This window comes from Rhea pennata, chromosome 3 (assembly GCF_028389875.1).
Source record: "Rhea pennata isolate bPtePen1 chromosome 3, bPtePen1.pri, whole genome shotgun sequence".
In the NCBI taxonomy this organism is placed as follows: Eukaryota; Metazoa; Chordata; class Aves; order Rheiformes; family Rheidae; genus Rhea; species Rhea pennata.
Genome location: NC_084665.1, coordinates 45,437,942 through 45,464,646, shown reverse-complemented (window position 1 = coordinate 45,464,646; position 26,705 = coordinate 45,437,942). Strand labels below are relative to the sequence as shown.

The window sequence follows — 26,705 nt, the reverse complement described above, 5'->3', positions numbered from 1 at the left end:
TCTAGATAGGTGTGTAAATTATTATGACTGCGTATCGCAACCAGGTTACAGAATATACCTTGTGAAACACCAGAACCATTAATAACTTTCCTGACACACTGCCCACTACAGACTTGGTTCTGCATTGCTGCAAAAGTAAGCATGTGATAAAAGACAAGGCCTTCATGACTTAGATTTGGCCAATTTCAGTGAAAGTCTCACTGGATACAAACATATTACATGGTAAGAATAGGCATACTTGAAGAGGTCAGAGAAAAAAAGAGATATACCTAATTGAAACAACTTAATCCAAAAATAAAGCAGAGGTATATATACACTGAAGAAGGGAATACCTTAGCTATACCATACTTACCTTTATAAGGCAGACAGTTAAGAGAGAAGTAACTGTATAAGCAATTCCCTGAGTAATCCAGCAACACCATAAACAAGAATTTCAGGAACTACATGTTTACTATAGACTTCAGCCTGAGCCATGTGTACTCTCATCCCCTGTAATACCTCTGCCTCTGTGCATCCAGTGATGGCTCCCCATAATGCCTCCCTGGCTCAGTTTGAAGGTACAGCCACACACTGGGGTGATCTAACTATTCAAGGAGACAGTTCCTGCCTTCCTGATTTTTGAGCTGCATTTTCCAGGAGCTGAACAGTCAGAACTGGATAGATAGCCTGAGCGGTGAGCAGCCTTCATTGGGACAGCAATTGGCTTCTGCAAGCTGTTGCTACTGTGCACTGGCAGGTGGGCAGTGCCGCTAAGCTGCTGTGCTCTAACTGGAGTTTGCGACAGAGCTAAACCTTGGGATATGCAGTTAGTGCTGGTCACCTGTTAGGAAACTGCAGTTGACATCAGAGGTAAACAGCATTACCAGCCCAGTGCTGCAATTCATCACAGCAGCTCTTCAATGGGACCATCTCTCAGGAATGATTTTTGGTATAATCTTTACTACTGTGTCATGCTGTATGTACCATACATTCAAGGATCACCTCCTACAAAGAGGAGCTTCATTGTGCTTAGAAACTGGATACTGAAAGCTGTCCAAAGTCAATCAAGTTGTAAAAGAAGAAAGAAGTTGAGGTTTTTGTGATTCAGTAGGATGTACACATTTAACAGGAAAGAGACTACTGTATTTTATTGGACATATGGAGAAACCAATGAGACCCAGCAGACCAATATATTCTGAGATGAAATATTATCACAAATGAGGATATGTTTTTATTCAAAGCACCAGCTGTTTACTTTAGATTTCAGGCAGCTGGGTGGCCTCACTCAATGGTTCCCTTACTTTGTTTGGATTTGCTTTTTCTTATTAACCTTTCTGTATAATTATTAATATAACCCACTTATGAATTGGTCTTTTTTGCAGCTTGCATTGTAATTGAGATATGTGTCCGTATTTTTGTATATATTTGCATTAGAACTGAGTATTTATAAATTGATTTGGATAAATGTTTTCAGAAGGTTCTTAGTTCAAAGCACCGGGTTCCTTTACCATACATTAAAATTTACAGAAATAAACACAGCAGCCATTTTATGAACTAGAAGAACAAATCAAACCTTACTGCAGTTTCTGGTTCCTGTTTCTATGGCAGAGATCCCAGTCACATCTCACCTTTCTCTGCCTCAAAGCCTAGAAAAAGAGATGGGTCACCTGCTAACTGTGCAAAGCCTCCTTGGGAGTAAGTATTTTTAAGGAATGATCCAGGCTAGCATCTTGGTCACTGAGATACTGTAATTAAAAGTTACTTGGAGGTTCTGACAAAACAGAGAAGAATATTCAACTCCTATTGTACCCACCCTGTATGCACCCATTTTTCATCTGCTAAGTCATACAGTTCCTTTCTTCTCTAGTCAAAGGAAAAAGATTAGCTCCTTCAGGAAAGAATCAGCACAGACAGGTTAGGTTCTGTTCCCAGTCCCCTCTGAAGGAGTCTTTTCCCTGACAATAATGCCTAGGGAGTCTCTATCCATCCAAATTAATCAGGTGCCGAAAGTTTGTGCATAGTCACAGCTCGGGAAATCCAAGAACACAGACAGAGAGCGCACAAAAGGAGTCATCATTTCAAGCTCTAGTCATTTTTAATTCATTCCAGGCTCTTATGGGACATACCGAGTGCAATCAAGAATGCAGAATTTGTCTGGAAATCATATTTAACCTCAAGTGTGAAGAGTAGATGTACTCCAGAGAAAAATGTTAAACCCTTCTAGGGTAGTGCAGTGATTATTATTTCATAGGAAGAAAGAAGAATTATATAGCCCAGCTGGTGAAATAAGCCACTTTACAGTTTCTCTGGTGTTCCACTTTTCAGTTCAATGGCTAGAAAATACAAGTTAATAAATGCATATAACCAGGTAGAAGAAAAGGATGTTTACACAATCCTCTAGTACATTGTCATATTTTTATCAAGGCTTTCTGGCAACAACTCAACCCACATAAACTGAAACTAGTGGTTATAATGCTTATGTGATTCCACCGAGGGTGTGTTTTGTTTTAATTCAGAGGGGGGAATGCTTTTCACATCTGACTTCCAATTCTTCCTGATCTGATTGTGACAAGCATTATGAGAGGAAAGTGAATAAAAACATCATGTTTCCCATGGAAATGTAAAATGTTATAATACTGTGCTGAGCTTTTCAGTAGACAAGATGTTTCTCTCTCTTCACAAATATTAACATCATTTGCCCAAGGAACAGAACTTTCCTCTGAGTTGCCAGTCCTCTCTGTAGTTTACAGCAGAAACACTCCCTTCTGAAATCTGCTCATATTCTGCAGGCTCACAGTGAAATGTCCAGTAGTTTAATTCAACTGGGTAGCATCACCTCTTCAGTGCCACTAGTACTGCTTATTTTAACCTGTTTTATTAATGTTTATTTAATACCAGAATATACAGCACATCTGTTACTAAAATGGAGTATCTGAAACAGACCTGCTTTTGTAAATGTATGAACTGCTATAAGCATGTGATTTTTATAATCAAAATAGCAAAGATAAGTGTTTTATGTATAAAAAGTATTATAATACTTGCTTTGTACACTATACATATGTAATGCCATTCCCATGTATACTAACAAGCCTTTGTAATGCGTCAAAGTACAAGAAGGCATTAAATAGGTACAGCTGTCGCCTGTAACTACTTTAGGCCCCCCTTCAACATCAAGACATATGTAAATAAGAACCAAACTTAACACACACATGAAGGTGGGCACCTAAAAACTGAATGATTAGAAGGGATATTGACCTATCTTAGATTCTGATTTCAAGAACTTGGATTTTCAAGAACCACAGGTTGGAAGACCAGCATATCAGATCTTAATTTAATGCCCTCCAATTATGAAAACAGAATCCTCAACAGTGTAAGATGGACATTTATATTAAAAGATCACTTAAAATGTCATTCTTTCTATAGCACTTTTTAACCTCCAATGATTGTAGAGAAATAACACTCTGCAGCTTCTTAAAAATCTATAGGAAGTGTGTACATTTCTATTATAATCTGTTAGACTGACAGTAAGATTCCAAGGAAAGTGCTTTGTGACTGGGTTACCCTTTCTTTTCCTAGCACTGACAAGATGCTCCAGATCCAGTAATGATGAAAGACATAACTACCTTCAGGTATCCTGAGTAGAGAGTGCTTAACACAGAAGTATAACCAAAATTAATTGTATTGTAATATTTCTGAGACCGTGCTCATATTTGGAGCCAACTGCAGTCACTGAAACACAGTGAGAGCACATGCATACGGTAAGGACTCATTGTTTATAAGAGTTCACTGGTATCTATAACTGATTTTTCAACAACTATACATTGCAGTAACACTGTATTATGATCAGGATCATATCATGCACTTACTCATATGTAAGCAATGGAACATCACTCTTTCCTTCTCTGGTTGTGACAACATCACGTTTGACGCCAAACACTCTTCCACAACTGTCTTTGGCCAGAAGATCAAAAATTTCATTATTATATACTTCTACAACAGAAACCTCAACCCAGTAACTCCCTGGTGGCTTTTCTGAAATAAGCCTGCAGAATAAAAATAGAAAAAAAAACAAATGAAGAAAACCAAAACATACTGAAGTCAAACTCCAAGTAAGCTATCTGTAAATAAGGATCTATTCTTTAATTGTAATTGAATTACAACCTGATAAATGTGCCCATTAAATATCCTCAGTCATGGCTGTGCCTCATCCCCATAGCACTGTTGAGCTAAAGAATAAGAACATACACTTTAATTATATGTGAGGCAGTAAATAGACCTTCATTTGGAAACAGTGGTAACAGCTTATATTGTTTTTCTCCACCACCCTCCCTCACTTCTCAAGCTGTTTTTATACCAGTTCCCTGCTAGGAGTTACTGCATTCAGAGGTCAAGGCATGATAATCTCTGGAAGACTGCAAGTAACAAGCAGGCTGAGATACTAAACTGTTCCAGCTAGATCTGTAAGAGGTTATCTGTCCACAATCTCAGTATAGAACCCAGAAAAAGTAACTTTTGACTGTATTTCAACCACACTACCTGTTCCTCTGATGTGGCCTGTGATTTCTGGTCATTATTACAACATTCCATTCCCCCTCTCCTACTGTTAAGACCTAACCACAACTGTGTATGAAGTAAAGACTGTAAAAGCTGACTACTGTCAAGAGGAAAATACATGAGGCAGTAGTCCTAAAACTCCAGAAAAATCATAAAATAAGGGCCTGTCTACTCAGGAAGGTGTTTACAGTTAGACACAGTTATTCTAGTACAAAATTGGCTCTTGTTGATTTAGCCTCTATCCTCCTCTGAAAGAAGCAGACTTAACTGAAACAGCCTCTAATGGCTCTTCTATTATAACATAGCAGCATATCAGTTCAAATCATGTATTACGTTCAACTGAGAAATCTAGCCCAGGCCAGATCACTGTTAGAAAGTCTGTTATCATCCTTCCATGCGACTGGGTTCTAATTTGGATTCCTTTCATCTACTCAGCTGTCAGTCCTCACAAAGCTTGTAAGAACGTGTCTTAACCATATTTGTGGCAGTCCAAAAAACGTATTCAAAATTTATTAGAGGTCTGAAATACAGATGGACAGGCACACTGAGCAAGATGATTGCATAATCTTAATTTTCTCAGGCAATCCAGCTAAGCAGGATAGAGACTGAAGCCTATATCAAATCTCACATATGGAGTGGTTGTCAAAGGTGCTATAAGTATTAATCATTGTAAAATTGAAATCTGTAATGATGAATTGCAAACATTATTTATCCTTTATAGAAAGTTGAATGTGAAAACTCCATATGCATGCCACTGATAAAAGTCTTAACTCTTACTAGGTTGATATTATCAGGTCAGTGTTACCTGAATACTTCTTGCGTAGCTCGAGGAATAATTCCAAGTTCTGATTCATCTTCTATGGAGAATGCAAAGTTCTCCTCTAATTGTGGTCCCAACATCGTATATGTCTTCCCACTTCCAGTCTGCCCATAAGCCATGATACATACATTGTACCTGAAAATCAAAAGTACCCTTCATTTATTTTACCATTACCAAATGCATTTTTTAAGTGATGTCTTAAATCCCAAACAACTGGGGGAACACAAACCAAGACTAAAAATAAATACATTGCCACTGCAGATTTCTTCCTGAAGATCTCAAAGTCAGACTGAATTTAAGTACTGCTCATAGCTTCTGTAAAACAGATTTTTATTTTTTAAGCAGCAATGAAGGTCAGGGAACTGACACCACCAGGATGCTTAGCTTGGAATGGCTGAGCATGTTAGATCTCCCGTCTGTCCCACTTCCAGTTCACGCCTCACTGAGCTGCTTGTTAATCAGCTCTTAAAAGTACTGCAGTTTACAGTACAACATTTTAAAGTAAACCATTTGATTTGTCTTATACTGCTATGCAGCAGACCACAGCATGAATATCTTAACAGCTGGGAACAGTAAACTCTTCAGCTCTCACAGCCTTTTCAGGCAGGCTCATCAGCCACGGCCCACAGTCATTGCAGAAGATAAAGAGAGCCCTAATAATAAGAGACACAAATTTAAAACCAAATGCATTACTTGAGTACAAGCATGCACACGGAGATTTCTACTCTGGAATAAGGGTATGAGGAACTGATTTGATGTGGACTTGTAGAAGGCGAAAGAATACATTGTCAGTGCAGAGGTCCAGGCACCTCTGGAACACAGTTCTTGGAAATACACATGTGAAATACATCAAATGAACAGAGCTCTGAAAATGCCTGATTTTCTCCACTGAACATTAAAAAATAAGTCCACAGCAGCCAGCTCTGCTGTGAATGTCTCTGCTGCAGGCATCTGAATTTAGCTATATGAATGCTATCCACAAAATGTGCTTCTAACACAGTTGGATCCAAGACATCATCATAAGCAAAACAACTGGGAAGAAACAAATGCATGCAGTCACAGTACTATTTTTTACTGAGGACCAAGGCCATAACATGCAGTTGTAAATTAGTCCCCACTCACCTGTGTCTATACTGCAGGCACCTGCTGGCATGTTGGTTTAGACCACAGAACCATGCCAGCAAAAACTCTTAGGGAACATGCTGGTACACTGGCAAGACTGGCTCCTTCACTGGTCTGTCTTGTTTGTGCTGAGCCCCAGCTTTAGCAGAATCTCCGTGCACTAGGAGTGCTTTGTGGTGTGCTGAAATTTCAGCACAATTAAAGAGTTGCAAGAATGCTTGCTCCTATTCTGCCAGGGAGTGCAATTTCACTGCCTAAGCTATACCTCCTCTGTGGACAGACCTGAGCGGCTGCTTTTGGTAATCTGATGCTTTCTCACATATCAGAAATGTTGTTTCAAGCACATGCCAGCAGATTTCAGTGAACAGCCCTTATCCAGTTGTTTCAAATTTTTGACTTTAGGTCATCAAATACTGAAATTGTCCCTAAGAAATATATTTGCAGGGCTTTTGAATACTAAACATACCTAGCAATCATTTTGGAGCATTATTAAGAAAATTTTCTCTTACTAGAAAGAAGTGGGGGCTGATAAGCAATACAGCAAATATCTGGGCACTCTTTCTAGTGATGTAAAGTCAAAGTTGCAGTCAGTGAACCTATGATAAGGTCCCTAATTTGCAGGCAACTGCAACTGAAATTAAAGGAAAGAGCACTACAGCAAAATGAAAGGTTCTAGAAATTGGAGTTGCAAATTTGAAATGCGGGGATTTCCCTAGGTATTCGCTGTTGTCATCAGTCTACTTTCGTTTATGTCAGTGCAAAGCTTCGAGTAATTGTCATAGTTTTCAGCTAGGCCAACAACAAGCAGTTTTCAAAATTTCATCCCCAAAGCATACTGCCTGAAAAGTCATAGCTTCTGGAGACTTCCAGTTCCTCTTCAAAACAAGAATGATATCTTTTGAACCAAAAAGGGAGCCAGAAGTTTGCAACTAGTAGTTTTCCTTAGGTAAAACAGAACAGAAGTCTTTTCAGAAATCTCTCAAACTTTCAAATGGCACAGCTACTATTTAAATTTTTGTAACTTGTTAGAAAGCAAGCATCATGGCCAAAAGAGTTATGACAAGACACAGATTATATGATAAAAAGCTGAAGTTCACTGGTGCTTGTAATTTTGATGATAAAGACACAAATAGAGAATTAAGCCAATAACATCCTCTCTGCCAAAGCCAAAACAGTATTTCAATAAATCAACTGAGCTAAAACTACCCAGAGCAGTATTAAATCTAACTAAGCATAGGAAAGAATGAATTGTTGGATGATTCAGCACGAGGATGGGCAGCAGTAACAGATCAAATCATATTTATCCAGTTTACTTTGTTGATGCTTTGGTTCCAACATAAGTGTTTTAAATAAAGCATGAAACCTATTTATATCCTCAGGCTTCTAATCTGAATATTTCTGATTAGAATTCAGCTATGAGACATTTCTATCAACCCAGACATTTCTCTTTCCTCACTATGTTTCATTAATTATTGTTTTGAAAAGATGTTATTGTCAAATTAGAGTACCAATACTTTTAGAGTACTCCTCTCCTGAAAAGGATGTGTCTGCTCACTACAGCGAAATTATCACTGGGTTGGGAACACTATCAAAAGAAATCAAAGAAGGAGGAGTTTATTCTTCCTTAAGATAAATAAATAAGGTTTATTCTTCAATCTTGTAAAGAGAGGAAATGTTATCTTAGTCCCTTGCTGGTCCTGTACTGCTAACTGTAAACTTTGAAGGCTGCAGTATTTTGTCTATTTTGCATATAGAACAATCTTTTCCTCCTGTATATTTATACTGAAAAATTAAACAATTCATTAAAGAGAAAGAAAAGAAATGAAAAAGAAAATAAGGAAGAAGAGTCGAACAGTCAATTGAACACTCCTTTCTACTTAAGGTTGTTACAGACCATCTTGGAGCCCAGATCAAAACAGTCAGGAGGGGCACAGAGGTTCAAGGTTCAGACGAAGCCTGTCTGTTTCACATTTACAAAGGGAAGGCTCCTCAGAAACATGGCTCTCGTGCACAGCCTTTCCTTTCCTGAAAATCTGTTTCTGTTTAAATTACGCTCCTGTAAAAACAAGACAGCTCTTTTGTTTTTAATAACAGAACATTTCCTAAATGAATATAAAAATCCCAGCTTTCAGGACAGGATTCTCTCAATGTGCAAATTGGAAAGTGGGAAATACAGTAGATAGAGGTACGGATCAGATAGACTGAAGTAGCATTGGCAACATACTGAGCAAAAGCAAACTTATGTTCATTGCAACAGCGTAAGTATAGAGCAGAAACAGTTGTTCTAAGAATCCCTCCAAATTCCTCCAAGCTAGGGGTCCCCAGGTTGCTCAGCTATCGAAACTGCGGTTACTATGGTTCTCCAAGGATAAGTAAGGGCCCTATGGGCCATATAGAACTTTGCTTAGCCCAGCTAGCTCTTGTGGGCCCCTCTGTGGCGTGTGTAACAGGATGGCTGGGATTTCGCAATATTCATAATATCCTCATATGCCTCTTCTGATGCTTTAACCATCAGACAGAAAAGGACACTTGTAAACTTCAGTATGTAGACTGCCAGGAACAAGAGTTGCTACTGTTCAGCTATGCCATTCTGAAGGGAAAGAGACTGTAATCAGGTCTACAACAAACACCTATATTTCAGTTGAATCCAGGTGACAAAAGAGTAGAAAGGAACTGTTACATAAAGTCACACCTGAAAGACAACAACCACTTCAAGGCTTATTTGCAAGAGCAGCTTAATTTGGCCTTAGTGTAGATGAAAATCACACTTCAAGAACTTCAGTGGCTAAAAGTAATTAAACACATTTGTTAGTGCTTATTACTGAAGAGTTTCTTATTCAAACTAGAATTCTGTTTTAATCCTAGTATCTGAAGGATTCTTAAGAACTGAGATTGAGGATGCTCAATTCTGGTTCAGTTAGGAATTGACTGTATACTCTCCTATGGCATGTGCTGTGCACAGTAACAGAGCAGATGATCAGAAAATCAGAATCAGAAAAGCCCTGGCAGGCTTTTTATATAAGAATACACTATTGGAAAAGATGTATCATACTATGTTTGCAACTGAAAAACAGTTCTAAAACATAACCTACCAAAATATAGGAAAGAAAAAAAAATAGTATCCTCCATTAGATGTAATGCTCATGTTTGTTATAATGGAAAGAGACCAGAGGAAAACTGCTGACCTACTTCTTCTCCCCCAAATTTGTTCACTCTGCTAAATTTTATAAACAGTTATGTTCACTGTTTATGTAGGGAAACAACATTCGCTTAATGTTGAGTAGAAAAAAAGCAGGAAAATGAAATCGAAAAGCTACAAAACTTGACATGACTGTCAGGCAGTTAACAGCCAATACTTAAGTAAATTTTTTTTAATTGATGGATTTCAGGGGACAGTTATCCATTAGCTTTCCTATTCCCACTTTTTAGCTTACCCATCCAGAAGAGAAGTTAGCAAAGGGGCCACATCTGCAAACACTGTGTCTTGAGACTCAGAAGCATTGTAAACTCTGAAGATCAAAATGCAATGGTTAACTGATGAAAAAAATACAAATATGTTGCTACAAGAACATAAAATATAGAAAACGTAGGCCAGTAACACAAAACCTGTGACCCACTAACATTTCTATGACAGCAACAATTACAGATTGTATTTTAAAAGACTTATTTAGCTTGCCAACATGAAGCTGACAGATAGAAACTACTCACTGCTGCTCTAAACCAGACTTCCTCTGCCAGGCAATTAAAAGGTAATGAGGAAGAGCTGTGCTGCCATGGGAGTTACCACTTTGTTCAGGTGGCTAGAGGGAAAAAACCATGGGGCATGGCCAAACCTTGAAGGTTGCACAGGAAAGTCTGAAGTGCCTCCAGTATATTACAGAAGACAGCAATCTTGGAGCAGGACAGAAGCCAAAATCTACTAAAGGAGTGGTCTGCTTGCTTTTTGTGATGTATTCCAGGGGACTGGAAGTCAGCATTTCTGGTTCTCCCCTGATTTTTGGGGGAAGCGGCTGTTGTCTGTACTGGAGAGAGGGATCTGTGAAATTACATTTGTGGCTGTCTGATCTCATCCTAATCCTTTTGTCTGCCTCTCTGGCAGACTATCTTTTTCTTTAGGCAGTACTGATTCATATTACTTTCTCCCACCTACCAGCTGACTGTGAAATACCTGCTGTGTGTGTCTCCTTTGTGTCAGGCCCTAAGGAAGGGAGTGGTTGGGTTGTGCTTCCTCTTGAGATGCAGGAAGGAACTGGGAAAAGAGGTACAGAGGCTGCAAATTTGCCTCAGGACTTGTCTCAAAGGAATCTGTGGCACAGCAGAAATCTAAAGGCCCTTGAGGTCATGTTTAATGATGCACTGTCTTCATGGGCAGCATCAGTTTAACATATTTTTCCTCCCCACCCCTGCTGAACTATCTATTCTGAGATGAGTATTTCTCACCAGAGGGAACAGATGGCTTTCTTTTATGTTGTGATGTGGATTTCAGACTATTTTTTTACCACAATGAACAGCAATTAGATTAGTGTGCTATTCCACCTCTTAGAAAAGATCAATGACAATATAATTCTTGTATCAAAACAACTACATACATTTTTTTTTTCAAATTCGAGAAAAAAAATCCAGCAAGGTTACATAGGGCCCTTCAAAGAAATTTTTTCCCTAACCCTTTCAGATATAAAATTTGTAGAACACAAAACTGGGACATGAAAATAAGAAATCATCAAAGGGAGAAAATTCTTATCATAAAACACGGATATCCTAATTCACTCATCTCTGTTCTAACGTGCCAAAAAAGTAACCTCTCTGAGATTACAGCCTGCAAAAAGTACTGTTTATACAAGATGTATGAAATCTAAAACATGAACATCTTTAGTCACACTTTAGAATTTGAGGTTTGGATGTTTTCTTTGGAAAAAGTTTCCTTTTTGGATATCATTCTGTTGTGATTCTTTTTTTGTTTACCCATTTTCCAATGATGCATGTTTTATATAGGTTACAGCAAAATGGCAAATTAGAAACAGAAATTCTAGTAGCAGCAAGTATTACAGAACATAGTAACTTCCTTATGTATATAGTGTACTGGTATGCTTCATTTAGCAATATTCTACATCTTGTATACATGATACTAAAAGTATTCTTGAATGAAGGACACAGTGTGCTCTTTAGCATTTATTCAAGCCCCTTTGCATATTTGACCAGGATCTGGCCATTAAGGTTTGTAGCCTGCACAAAGGTAGATTTAGTATTAACGTCTCCAAAAATAAGACTGCACAGAGTGACCATTGATACATAGATACAGAATTAGACCCAATCTACTTAGTTCAGCTTTCTGTTTCTGCAAGTGGCCAGAGGTAGAAGCAAGAAATAGCATGGTAGCTGGACACAGAATAATTCATCTCTGCGAGTGTCTCATCCTAATCCTTAATCATTGTAAACTGGCCTCAAAGCTGAAAGAGTTGAACTTCTGTTTCAACAAATACTGTTAGCATTAACATTCAGTTTCTGTTTGTGTCTTGCTGATTTTTTGGCCTGGAGTAACATCCTGTGGCAATGAGTTCCACAGTCAAATTATAAATTGTATAAAAACGTACTCTCTTTAATCAGGAAATGAGTACTTGTCTGGTTTGATGGACAAATACTGCTTGTTTTGTCATTCCACTGACATGCTGTCATACTAAACTGAGAAACCAACAAATATGCAGAGATGTGGCACACTTCTTATTGGGAGGACACAGTCACTGAATCGCAACACTCCATCCTTGCTTTGCATGCATACATGCATACTCTTCAGTATGCTTTCTGCATCAAATTTTCAAGGTCAATATAAGAAATGAAAAGCACTTCCAGACATTCTTCTCTGCTTCATTTATCATCTGCAAGCAATGAAATATTCATTAGCACCAAGTCCTGAATCTTAAACAACTTGGGTTCTAACTCCATGTATTGTGAAATGATGTTTTTTTCTTAACACATGAAAAATCTCCCTCAAAGCTACTACTTTAAAAAAATTAACTTAGGTGTTAATAATGAGATGTGAACACTTGATGTTGGTGGGTTTTGCAGTCAAATAAAGCAAACAGGTTGCAACAACCGCAGCTAGTACCAATCAGTTTTGGTAGCCTTATGTTTACACTGCAAATTAGTAGAGACGGCTAACTGTGTCAGGTGGTGGTAGCAGTTTAGAGAAAAGGCTTTGTGCTCCATGTTACAGTAACTACTCCAAATATTTACCCAACTTCCTGTAGGGATTTAACTGCCACTACTGAACTGCTGTGGTTCAAATGCTACCAGTCCACAAAAGAAGTATTTTAAAGTTGGCTTGAATTAGTCTTTACTACACTATAATCACAGCACTAGCTGAAGCATAGACATATACTTAAGTAGCTCTCTGAGAGCATGGCAGATGCAGCAAATCCAGAAAATCTGTTTCTGTAAACCCCTTTATTTTTACCAGAATGATGACAGACTTGTCCCTGTGTAGTGATTAATGTTAATTTCACCTTGAAAATTCTGAACTTTTTTATTTTGCTAACTGATTCACCAATAAAATTATAAAAGCATAACATGCTGAAAGCTGGAATTTTTTTCCTGAGCTGAAATCAAATATTTTGACATTTATTAGTTCCATAAAACATTGCTAAAAAAATAAACATTTCTGAGTTCATAAGAACCATATGCTCTTCTGTTTATAAGAAAGAGCTGTGCTGGGACAATGAAAAAACATTTCCCAAGAACTGCATTCTTTGAGGGATTTACATTTTTTTAACCTTCTTCCTGATTATCAGGATCTACAGCACATGTCCAGAGTCACAGTACCTCTGGAGTCCTGTGTCAATACCATTAACTGTGTTGCTCTACAGATTTGAATTCCAGCTTTAATCTGCATTCTCTTCAACTGGTATTGCTGTGTTAGGTATAGCTAGAGGGTGAAAGGAATTACTCCAAGTAGCTTGGCAGACATGCAAGGTGACCATGTACGTTAAGATATCACATATGTATGCCTTGTATCAAAGGAGTCCTATAACCTCTAGGGTCAGTAAAGCTTCCCAAAGATTTGCATCGTCTTAGGGATTTTCAGTTATTTGGTGCACAGTGTCCAGTCCTTAGTCTGGATGAGCAGAAAAGGGCAGCTTCTTAGAAGAATGCCTCAAGCAAAGGGTGAATAACAGGCAATGTTTAGCAAACCTACAGTAGTTTGGGTGGAACAGGCTCAGAACTGAAGTTTAAACCAGGATAGATAATTCATACTCGATATATCTGACTTTAAATACAGGTTTTGCTTTTAGTAAGGAAGCATGAGATTGTCCTCATGTGTTCCGTTTCCAGAGGGTTTTGAAACATAGTTCGGGGCAGAGAGCTACTGTATGAGTCACTGCAAGGTACACACAGAACTCAGTGAAGCAAAGTTTGCATTACAAGAAAGGCATGAGGCAAAATTTTGTATCTCTTGGTTTACACAGATCTTACTTGTATTAGTTTAATTCTTCATTCCTGTTTTCAGATGTTCAAGTCTGCTCCATTTTGAAAGAACACAAAGCACCTTTCGGCCTGACTCACTGCAGTTTTCTGTCTTATGGGTTGATTCTCTAATGCCTTGTAAGGCACAAAAAACAATTAAAATCCTTATTGCAGCTGATGCATTCAAAACTTCTCACACCTATGTGGGTTCTCTAGTGTCTAATTAGGAAAATGTTCACACTGCAACCTTTCTCTCAGAGGACCACTAATTTACATGCCACTACTCTGCTCAGCTCTCTATTTTCACTCCATTTTAACTCTAAACTATAAGTAGCATGACCGAACACCAGGTCTTAGAAGTCCTCAGTTCAATCATACTATATGTTTGATGCTGCAGTCATATAATCCACCTTAATTCCTCACCTTTAAAATGTGGATAACATATTTTAATATCTCACAGCATGCTGCAAGGATCATGACAGCTACTAAGACACGTGAAGAGGGTCAAATAAATCTCTACGTAGGTTTCAAACTTAAGCATATTGGTGGTCTTCACTGAGAATGAGGATGAAGCGTATCATCTGTATCCTTGAGTGTATTATTCCGTCCTAGAAAGAATGTGAATACTACAGACTTAAAAAAAAAAAAAAAAAAAAAAGATCATTTTCTACCCAATGCGTATGAAAAAATTGGCTTTCACTGCACTAATCTGCCAGCAATCCAAACTGCTACACAGGACCACCCACCTCTCAAACTGAAAAGTCTTGTTTATTGATGCGTGACCAGGACGGTTACACTTTACAAAAACGGTTTCCTAAGAGGAAAACAAAATACTTCCAGTTAACAAGCACACAAATAAAAATGAAATACATATTTATCATTGCTTATGTTCCAGGTTACAACAGTAATTAAGGAATTAGAGAGATCATGAAGTGCAAAACCCTACTCCAGCAGTCACCAGCACTTGAGATTTTAGAACCTGCATACTGCAGTGAACTAGCCAGATCAGGAAAAAGGATCTCAGAACGCATTTAGATGATTAAAGAGCAATAAGCACAAAATATGGGCACTTAAGTTCAGGAGAAAGATCCAAACCATCACCTAAACTTGTTATGTGCCTAGAAAGCTACAGACAAGTAAAACCAACATATCTAACTGCCACCAAAAGTACTAAAATGGCAAACAGAGCCCTTTTTCATTATAAGGCCAGTTTTCAGGGTGTCGTTTCAGATTGCCTAAATATATATGTTTGTGCCTATAATTGAACAGAAGATGCATATTTCATAGAATATCATGCTAGTGCACAACTATGAGAAAGAACAGCAGTGTCACAATTGCTAGAATTTGATGAGTTCTTAGTAGAATCCACTTTCCAGATGCACTGTGTAGCAGTTTTGTAAGCCTGACAAATATGTCAGCAGCTCTTTAAAGTATTACTAAAGTGTAATCACAGCACCTTCATGTGTCTTAACTAGCAACTCCTGTGCCCTTTTACTCTTCATGACATATGCTGTTTAATTGAAGAGAAAAATAAAAAAAATGAGCTTCCACTTCACATTCTCACTTGAAGTGGAAGCTAATCAGCACATAAGATGCCTCATCTAATTCAAGGAGGTTTCCTAGTATATTTCCTAGTATATATACCTGCAATTACATTACGTTTTGATAGAACCGTTGAAGAAATTTCTACCGCTCTTCAGACAAATAGTTTGCAGTGTTAATGTCATTCAAACTAGTATTGCCACTCAATAAAGTAACAAGAGAATTGAACAAAGAACGATTGCAACAGTATGTCCAAAATGCAGGTGGCTAATTAAAAAAGTCACTTAAAGTTCTTGTTTTATATTTACAAGCATTTTCCCTCTTTGGAGATATTTACAAGCATTTTCCCTCTTTGGAGACGGCTAGTGTATCATTACCAATCTAATGATGGCAACACAGAATGAACTGTGTTATCTATCCCAGCAAACAGGCCAGTTTATCAGCAGTACAGATGTGAGTACAACACTGCTATAAGATGGCCTGACTCAGCAATTACAATAGGATCAGCAACCAACAGGCTCGGAGGAAAAAAAAAAAAAAAAAAAAAAAAGAAAAAAAAAAGAAGAAAAGGGCAAGGAAAATCATGTAAACTTATGAAACACCTTTCTGATTCAGTTATCAAATTTATTTGCAGAAGAACTTTTCCCAAGGTGAGAAATGGGACAGGAAAAAAAAACTCTGTGTAACAGAAACAAAAGAGTTGTTAATAGGCAGAAGTCTTCATATGAGCATTTGTAATGTCCTTCCTTTCTCAAGAAAGCCTACATATATGCTCTTTCAAAACTTTCAGGCCAATATACTTGAACTAAGAAAGAAATTAACAAGAAAAAATCTTGGAGACAGTCACTGTGGAGCCCTAAGGTTAGCAGCTAGATCCTCCATATGAAATATGATTGTATTTATACATGCAATCTAAGACTTTAAAATCTTGAATAATCTCAAAAAGCTTATTTTGAGCCTTTTTTAGACTTTGGAATTACAATCCGCCATTTAAAATCACAATATGATTGGAGTCACATCTAGGCAAGATGTGCTTGATTAATTCTTCAAAGGACACAAATGAACTTTGCTGTAATGTCATGAATATCTAAATAAACAAGAGAAAAATAGGTCAAAGAACATCCTAAATTGAATGCAAGTAGTGTCAATCTCACAAAACAATACACAGTCATTTGTCTAAGTTAAAACTCTGCCTATGCACAGAGAGTTTCAAGGAAGCCTGAAGACAGCTTCTGGCAGAAGAGAAGCATTATACTGCATCATACTTCAAATTCTGGTACAGTATTTCACCATAAGACAGTTGTTTCTCCCTATTCTAGTTGAAACATGACAAGTTGTGGCCTAGATGAGGCAGAATATTACCAGAGCTCTAGCACAGGCCAGGTACAATGTGAAGCTGAAGCCTGTCCATCAGACCAAACCATAGTTTCCCTGTACGTATGCTGGAGGGAAGTGAAAAGGAATCAAATGCTCTGTGACTGTGGTTCTCTAATGCAGCTCTGTTTTTTAATGTACATTGGCTCTAAAATGACCACATTGCATGCAGTTTTATACAACATTTTCCAGCAAGTTCAATGAAAAATCTGGAAAAACTGTCATGATTTAAATAACAGAACTCAGCATCTCTATCACAAGCAGACAGTCTTAACTTTGCCTTGATCTAATATTTCCTTTAAACTATAAATATTTTTTTGGAAAATGTCGAACTCATTTCCAAGAACGTGAGCTTTGACTAGGTTGAAACTAAAGCCTCAATAACAAATCAAAAAACACAATTTTATCTGAAAACTGCATACTTATGCTAGCTACAAGCATAACATCTACAACTGTTGAAAGTAAAAAAGAATCAGACATAAACATTTTCTTTTACTTTTGTTAGATTAGTCTAAGTTGTATGACTGATTTTTTACAAAAAGCAGTCTTTATTCTCCCACATGAACTAGTATACTTTAAACAAAAATAGCAATTTTCTATTAAAAAAATCTTACTAAAAAACTAATGTAAACTTTAAGGTGTTTGATCAGAACTTTTAAGTATTTTAAATGAATAGATTTCAAAGAAAACCAAACAAACATTTGAAGTCAATATTGTCTTTTCCAAAAATAGGAAGATGGTAACTTACAAATTTCATTTTACCTTCAAGACCATGCATATGCTTATTTTCCTGAAATATTTCATAAGGACTCTTAAACATGGGAACAGGTTAGCATATTGAAGCTTACCAACTCATTCAAATTCAAACTCATACACGGATATAAGCAAGTAAACGCTGTTCTGCTTGTAAAAATATAGACTGTAATATATCAGATTGCTATGAGAAATAATCCAAAACCTGATTATCTAATTTTTTTCTGTTTCATACAACAAAATGTAACAGGTGAGAAATGGTCACTGCATTGCGTAGTGCAATAAATGGGTCACGGCATCCAGAACACTATACCATTATAGATTCCCGTTTTTTATCTCATGGCATATTTACTCTCACTAACTCTTCATGTGCTCTATTAGTTTCCCAGTTGTGTATAGAAGCATCCACTCTATGCAACAGAGAACTGCCTAATGAAACTGTAATTTAGAAGATTTAAATGCATAAGATATCTTAGGTCACCTCAACTACATTTTAAGCAGTATACTATAGAAGAGAATATAGAATATATAGAAGAGAATTTGGCTACTTACTGTGTAAATAACAATGAGCAAATGACTAAGAAGTATAACAGCTAAGAAAATTAAAAGTAAAATCTGAGTTAATACTTTAGCTCACACTATTGTGCCTTTTTCAATTTTATGTCTTGGTAGTGGCCTCAATTAATGCTGGAATATCATCTGGATTTGCAACCTCAGTGTTCATTCTCCTTCCTCTGATGGATCTAAGCCAGGATCCTTTAACATGCTTGACTGCAATACTGCGTAGGCTGTTGTGGTACTTCATAAGATATCATATTTCTCTCTTAATCCCTTAGTTGTGTTGTAATAATAAAAATGAAAAAGTCTGACATAATTTTAGAAATGGTTACAGTAAATAGAAATGGCTCAAAGGGACTGCAGGATGTCTGCATCAGTTTGACTACTGCAAACACACAAGCATGGATGACTTTATCAGCAGAAGCACCAAGCTATTACTACTACAAAGAGCCAGGATGAAAATAGCATAAATCACCTGCTAATGCATCCATGGGATATCAGAGCTGGGTACCTACTGAGAAATTCTACCTAATTTTCTTATGAACTTATTGTTCACATGTTCTTTTTGTCTCTCTTTCCTAATATCTGTGAATATGCTCCTGAATATTAATATTAAAATTATTATACTCACATCATCAACTGCATATGCCACTTTTTCAGAAATTTTTTTTTGCCTGTAAGAAAATAAAAAGTTTTTGATAATAGAGGAAAAGATACCTCTCAAACCATAAATATTTTATATAACTCAGGAAAGTCAGTGCTGAAGAGGTCTGTGAACTACAAGTTGTCAAAAGAGTAACTTTCAGAATATTCATTTCTATTGTATCCACGTACATGCAAACATCACAGTTATTTATGAATATAAACCAAATTAACGTGCAACCAAGCAAAACAATCTATTTTAAAAAAGCAAATTTAGAACAAGCCCAATTCAGACTAGTTCATGTGCAATGTTGTTTTTAGATCACCATTGGAAAACTTGTAACAAGAAGCTTTCACAATTGCATATTGAACTGAAAAAGAAAAGTCTTTTTATGTATTTGGCCCTGATTCTGCAAATACAGTCAGAAGTAATTTTGCATCCATTACTAGTCTAAACAATGGGACTGTTAAAGCGTATAAATGCATTCATGTGTGTAAGTGTTTTCAGACTCAGTCCTTAGTTTTACAACTAAGTTTTGTTTAAGCCTAACTTTTCTTAATATACCAAAAGGAAATTTAACAATTGCATGTTTGTCACAGTCCATCGTGTTCTACCCTATGATTTAGCAGCCAATTGCACTACTCCATACAGCAACAAAAACAGGGTTTGTTCCATCACAGGTACACTAAGCACAGGGTAACGCAAGATGCCCCTTCAGGCTCCTTGAAATTTCTTGTCTGACATTTTTGTTTTAATCAAAACAAACAAACAAAAAAAATATATATATATATTTAAAGATTTGCCGTAAGAGTATAGATTTTTAAAACATTGTATGTATTCTTTTAGAAATATCAGCCAAGGAAAGTAAATTAAGGTCACAAATTAGTTATTCTCTAATTGGGCAAATCATGATGTTACTGTTTTCTAGACACCTATTTTTCCCCTATTTTCTCTGTTTGTGTATATATCAATCTCTACCTTTCATGTTTTTCATCTACAGAGAATTCAGCTTGTTATGGCACATACTTCCATCTAATCCCTCTTTTCCTTTTAAATCTTGGGATGTGTTGACATTTAGTTATGGTAAGTGTATTACGAATTAGGAATGTAGAGCCAAATACTAAAATAGATAGAATTACAAGTGTTTGTGCTGACAGAAAATCTGTTCTATAGCATTACAAAACAACCATAACGCTGAAGGTCTCTCTCTACACATAACTTCTGACAGATGTTATTAAATTACTGTATCCCAGGATTTGTACAGGAGAGTGAATATACTTTAAATTGGTAGCAGCTGTGTTGCTTCTGTCAAGCTAGGGATAATCCTAGTTTATTGAACTGCTATGGCTTTCTATTCAGGTAGACAGATCTTTAGACAAGGAGATGAGATTGACTAAAGCCAACTTAACAGGAGAAAGAAAAGGAAATAGCAATTATTTGCTATGATACCATCATAGTCTTCCCATACGTAAAAAAAAAAACAAAAAAACCCAAAAAAAGCCAGAAAAATCAAGAACACAATTATTCTCACATAAAAGCTATTGCTTTCTCCATATATTAACTACGAATCAGCTAAGATCATAACACAGCCAAAATAAATTACCTATCTTGTGGTATTGTATGTCCAGCAGCAGTATCAAAAGGTAGTAATGGTCGGATCCTGCAGTGGACTCTGATATTCCCTCTTAATTCCTAGGATTAGAATATTAACATGCAATTAATACAAAGTCCTGGAGAGGACAGATACACTAGAATAAGTTACATAGGCTTAAATGTATTTAAGAAAACAGGTAAGTGTTTGCAACATCAGAGCTTTAGACTTTCCAGGGAGAAACAAAAATAGCATCAAGTATCATTTGTCCTCCTCTAACTTTAACTGAGAAAGTGCAGGCTCTTCAGAGCCATGGAATGGTGTGGCCCTCCCTAGTCTAGATGGAAAAAAAAAAAGAAAAAGAAAAAGGATTTCAATCTGAGCCATTTCCCTCTTCAGTCTTCTTCTTCACACACCTATATTAACTTGGCAGGCAACAAGTTGAAGCACTCCATTTCTCAAACACCAGACCAGAGGAAGATGTGGAACATAAAACATTCTCTTCCTTTTTCCCTCGGTCATGTATTCATATATGGCTAAAAAGCCAGTAAGTGATTTTTCTCTGTAGATTGTTTCAGACTTTGGTTTATCTAACTTGGTGCTTTTCTTTCCCTTTTGCTGGTGTTCACTTTTTGCCTTATATTAATGAAAACAGCTTGTCTGTGATGACTAGTGAACACTGTCATTAACTCCCCATTGCCTTGGGGAATATCTTTTCTGTAAACTGCAACACAAAGCAAAATTTGGAAGGCAAGTATTTTGTAACAAAGAGTTTTGTAACAAAGAGTCATTTTCCTAGGCACAAAAATTTAAAAGAATTTTGTCTGAAGATGGCATGTTTCTAAAAATCAGGTCTCTTGTAGAGGTCATGAGTCAGGCAACCCAAAACTAGTAATTTGCAGTGGGGAGGAAGACTAAAGTTAACAGTGCAAAAACAAAAAATGAATCCCAAATGGACCATCACTAATAAATGAGAAGGATATAGTTAAGATATATTTGGAAAAATAAAATTTTGCAATTTCAAGTCAATCATTTAAAAAATTCTAGAACAATTTCAGGGCAACATTTTTATTTAATCAAGCTTGAATTTATACACCTTGAATTTCACATTGTAAGGAAATTGCTAAATGAGAAGTGGTATTTCCTGGGAGTTGCAGTTTTAGAAAAGCGGATTGGGAAACTCAGTTTTCAAAAATGGATCATACTCTTTAGGGAAATATGCCCCAGGAGAGCATTTGGAAGATGTTTGTGTAAAATGAATGAGCTGAACCTTATTGTAAGACAAAGTGCCTCAGCAAAGAAATGCATTGTATATAACAGGCAGGTGATATATCTGCGAAAAGTATATCCGTTACTTTTACTGATGAGGCAAGTATAGGCATCATTACAAGAAAATATAAAATATTCTGTCATTAAAGATACTTACAACTAAACTGTTATGTAGAGCTCGCCTCTTATGCTTTTCTTTCTCGTATCTCTCTGTTACCTCTTGTAGGGACTGCTCAAGATCAAAAGCTTTTATCTGGAACACTGGAAGAAGAAAGTTGCTTCAAAGAACTGAATTCTATGACTTTACAGAATAGGTTTACCAACAGCACCTCCTGGAACATAAGCATAAACCTCTTTAACTTCTACCACACCTAAGTTAATACGGTCAGTTTGTGATTTACCAACCACCTCTGAAAAACTCCATCTTACTTCTTGCTATGAAATGGCTAGGCAAAGTTGTTCTTAGTTACCACAAGTATACATGTGCAATCTTGAAAATTAATCAAAAAGACGAGATATTCAAAGGTAGTTTAAACACGCCAGCTTAGTTGGACTATCATTAGCTGGCAGCAAAACCTAAAACCAAAACTTGAAGCAAACTGCTTCTGGATGGGGCTAAGTCATGCCATGTTATTAGATTAGTCACAAGATCTATCATTAATCCTCACTCTGATTTTCAATACTACTAATCCTGTAAACAGCTATAAGATTGCCCTTTATAATAGATGCATTTACTTCATGACTAAGATTTCATAGAAAAAAGACTAATCTTTTAGACCCTAGAGAGTCTCCATAAAAACTGAGGAGAGCAAAATGGGACATTATAAAAGTTTTCACAAATGATTTTATTTCAGCCCAATTACATTAACATCGAGCAGGCCTAAAACAAAAATACAGTCCAGAAGGCTCATGAAGTAGTTGTAAACCTGTGTAAAAAGCAAGTTTTTAGGAAACCCAGTGAGAAATCAATTTGCCCAGCAATTAGTGACCTGTTTGAACATGTACAGCAGCAACCAGCCAGAATCACAGTTTGAGAGCTGAGTTAGCAAGCTGGTCATCAGGCTGAATACGTGCTATCCTACAAAGAAAGGAATGGACTTTTAGGGTCGCAGCATATAACATACACCATTTATGCTCTCTGATGTAGACTAAAAATTAGAAAACTTCAAAGGACCTTTGTTTGCACTGGAGATTTTTGCAACACTCAAGCTGTTCACCTCCAGCTCATGTTTCTCCACAGTGCATGCATCCAGGAAAACATGATGCCAATAGCTGAAGAGTCAAAGTCTAAGAGCTCCACCAAGAAAAATCCCTTTCTAGCATTCAGTATGTGTAGTAACACTAGTTTGTATTGGACTGGAGAATCACATGCAAGTAAATACTACAATAAATTGTCAAAACTGACTGATATTCACTGGCCCCTAATTTCATACAGTACTTTTTTTAAAAAAAATAGATGTTAATCCATTGATTGGTTAAGTAACCTTCATAAAAATATGCTAACAATTTATAAACTTGTGTTCACACAAACTTTCAGTTCTTGAAGTTTCCTGGATAAGCAGTAAAGTTGAGCAGCAGGTGCCAAGGATGCTCTTTCATTCTTTCAATCTTGAAAAGAAAATACTTGATTGTTTCAATATTTAAGTGATCTCTGCATGATGATTCTGAGAAGTCTACTGGACACTATAGGTTTTGTTTCAGTTAACCCATGCTTTCATTAGTCAAAAATGTTTCTAACTAACCTTTTATGGCGAAGGTGACTGTTAAAGCAGAAAAAAACCTTTGGGGCTTCCTAATTTGACACAAGGGTTTTTGAGCAGGCAGGTGAAGGACTGAGATCTGTATAAAATGAGTCAAGTTGTTGCGCCTATTTGATGCTATTTTCATATTTTTAAGAGTGAACTGTTTTAATCTCTCATCTTCTGTAAAGCTTCATGTGCAGCACAGATAAGCTTCTTGAATAGAAGCTTCACAGAGCAAACTTCTTTATACATAAATTATTTCTGAACTTTTTATTTATCTGAATGTGGAGCTATTCAGTTTTAAACCTAACCATTTATCTACCATTTTCCTAGATTTCTGCTTCACTTCAGCTACAAACTACTCAGGAGTTACAAATTTTCATTGATAATCAAGGAGTGCCAGTGAGTACATCTGTTTTGAAATACTAGTAACCCACTGCTAATCATTATTCAAGAGTAGTAGTCATAACACGCATGCAGCCACTATACACATTTAACCCTTTTACCCACACTTTGCCTGTCTCATTTACTTATACAGAAGCTTTCTGGGAACTGAGAATGTTTTCTCTATTCTTCTGTTTAAACAGCACTGAGCACAGCTGGGATTTTAGTTAATAATCAGGTCCATATTAGTGGAAGAGTGAAAGGAGTGATATCTTGCAAACATATTCAGGCTTGTAAAATCTCTTGAGTCGACAGTCCTGGCTAAGGAGCTCTTCATTCCCTCTTTTCAATGTGACACCAGTCCTTCAGCTGTGCTGGCACAACTGCTTGTGGGGTCACACTGTAAATGGATCAGGGAACCGATCTAGGCTAAAAGCAACCCTCCTTACTGACTAGTTTTTGTCCTAGATCAGTTCCCTGATCTGTTTTGTGTGTGGTCACAGAGTTGCACCAGCATAACTGAAAGGCCAAGGCCAGTGACACAAACAACAGGAGCAGCATAACCTAGCACAGCCACCAAAAGTTATGGATGTGTAGCTGTCCCCACAGGTCCCTGAGGTTTTTTGTGCTTCTTTCCAGACTAGATTCCAGTTTAAAAAGGAGGTCACTCCAACCTTGCCTCTTAGGATAAGCTGCTATGACACAATAGACTTAGCTGCAAAATCCTTTTGAATTCTTTTGAAGCTGTTTTACATCCTGCGACACCTGTAGCACAGTTCTTTGGGCTGCTGCAATATTTCTGTTACATGCACAGATTCATTGAGCATTTCGCTTCCTAAATCCCTGAGTTAATTTTTATAGGTCTTCCTATTTTGTTTTGTATTGTGGGAGGAACATTTTCAAGAAATAAAGAATCTGGATCCAAGACCTCTCTCCTCCTCCCCTACTCCATTCTAAGAAGGAGAGGCTGTCCAGAGGCAGCTGAGATGGTGGGACTCCACTGTCCAACTGTGGGACAAAGGTGGTATTCACATTCCATAAATACAAGTTATTAGCACAGTGTAGAGCTCAGCTTTCTACAGGAGGAAGGACTCTGAGGCACAGCACCTAGATACCAGCATATGGGCAAAGTTGGAGATAATCTCCTTACCCATTTTTCCTTCTTCATTACCCTGGAGAGAAAATGTCCTTGAACCACAAAGGATGCACAAGCCATTGAGCTCCAGCAGCTTTCACAAAATATGTTAGTAACCTGCAACAACACCTCTGTCACATATTCACATGGACAGATTTTGCGTATTAGTACCTGCCATCTTGCCATGCAGTGAGAACAGTAGTTTTCCGTCTGTGAATCTATTCTGCATGCATAGATGCTGTTCTTTTCTTTCTGATAATACCTGCATGGTAAAGCATGCTAGGAAGTCACCTTAAATTTTCAGAATTTCCTACCCTTCCAAAAATCTGCTTAATTATTTTACCTGCCTCAGTAGAATCATTTGCAATCAGGTGGCCAATATTTTTTCTCAGTTGACAGTAGGTTTGTTTATAAAGGAAACAGGCCTGTAATAACAGAATGCTGTTTTCTCCTATATGAATTACTGATTTTTGTTACTGTTTCGCTGGGAAAGATAGCAACTTCCTGATTTTCAGACTATGATTCAATATTTCTAAGCAAAGGAGTACTCAGTTATTACACAGAAGTTTTATAGCTTGCTGCATGACCACTTGAGCTTCAGGATTCAGGTTTTTGAATATTTCTTATATAATTCTGTTGCTCATCTTCAGTTTCTGTTTTAGGATTAAACTAGTAACATATGCTATCTCTAGAATACATATTTTGGGCTTTCTGCTTAGAAAAAAATTATATGTAATTTCAGGATGGCAATTCTGAGTATAATATTTAATCTTAAAATAGAAACCCAATCTGAAGTGTTTGAGAGAGGCCAGAAAAATGTCCAGCTCAGGAACATAAGACATTCACCTAAATACCAATACATTATTTTCATATAGTTGAGGAAGCTCCTCCTGATTATGATTTCATAAAACAATTTACCGTGAAGTGCAAGGCCAAAATAGACAATAGGAATTTGCAAGGCCTTATAAGGAATATTTATTATTTATTTACCCCATATCTGTTCATGTGCCAAGTCCAACCTTCTATCTGTCCCGTTAGCCCCCTGTTTCAATAAGGGCAACATTTACCTTTACTTAGGTTTACTTTTCTACTTTGTTTTTTCCAGACTCAAAGACAACTTGTTTAAGAATTTTCTGTACGTGGATAACAGAGTGATCTAACTCATTACAATTAACCATTTTAACCATGACTTAATACATAACATACAGGGAAAAGTTCTGCAAACATCTGTCACTGAGCATGCTGCTTGTCACTCCTGAAATGAGTAGTCCCACTGAAATCAAATCAATCCCAAAATTCATTATTTCAAACAAAAATAAAAAGAGATTTTTTTTGTAATATGGCAACACATGGATATCAGAATGTGTGTTATACATGGGCTCCAAGAATAAGTTCCTGAATTTACAGTTAGTTCACCAAATTGATGCAATTCAAACAATGTTACCCCCCATTTCACAATCACAAATGTGTTATATTCTCAGGCCTCCTAGGAGCTGCAATAGAATCAAGGACACCAGGAGTGGGTGCAAAGATCCATACCAACAGGTCAGGTGTAGGACCAAGTCACCTTGGCCTCAGTTACAAGGGCAGAGAACTTGATTTAGAAGTAAATTTTTCTCCTTAAATACACAGAAAAATAATTAAAAATAGAGTCTGTCCTAATTTTCAGACATTATTTTGAGAGGTCTCTGAAATCTCTTGAGTCCTTTACTGGTATAGTCAAAAGTAAAAGAAATTTCAGCTAAAGCAACATTTTTCTTATTCAGCTGCTCTAAAAACAA

The 26,705-nt window shown here is 36.9% G+C and overlaps 1 protein-coding gene across 1 annotated transcript in view; it reads right to left on the bottom strand.

Annotated features, from left to right (window-relative positions):
• Nucleotides 1–26,705, bottom strand: part of KIF25 (kinesin family member 25) — a 43,638-nt gene that overhangs the window by 8,233 nt on the left and 8,700 nt on the right. Inside the window, exons 5-11 of the mRNA XM_062573662.1 lie at nucleotides 21,821–21,924; nucleotides 20,407–20,495; nucleotides 18,792–18,834; nucleotides 14,680–14,747; nucleotides 9,910–9,984; nucleotides 5,339–5,488; nucleotides 3,846–4,022 (exon numbers count right to left, since the gene is read on the bottom strand). Coding sequence (XP_062429646.1) covers nucleotides 3,846–4,022; nucleotides 5,339–5,488; nucleotides 9,910–9,984; nucleotides 14,680–14,747; nucleotides 18,792–18,834; nucleotides 20,407–20,495; nucleotides 21,821–21,924 — 706 coding nt within the window. The remainder of the gene's footprint in view (nucleotides 1–3,845; nucleotides 4,023–5,338; nucleotides 5,489–9,909; nucleotides 9,985–14,679; nucleotides 14,748–18,791; nucleotides 18,835–20,406; nucleotides 20,496–21,820; nucleotides 21,925–26,705) is intronic.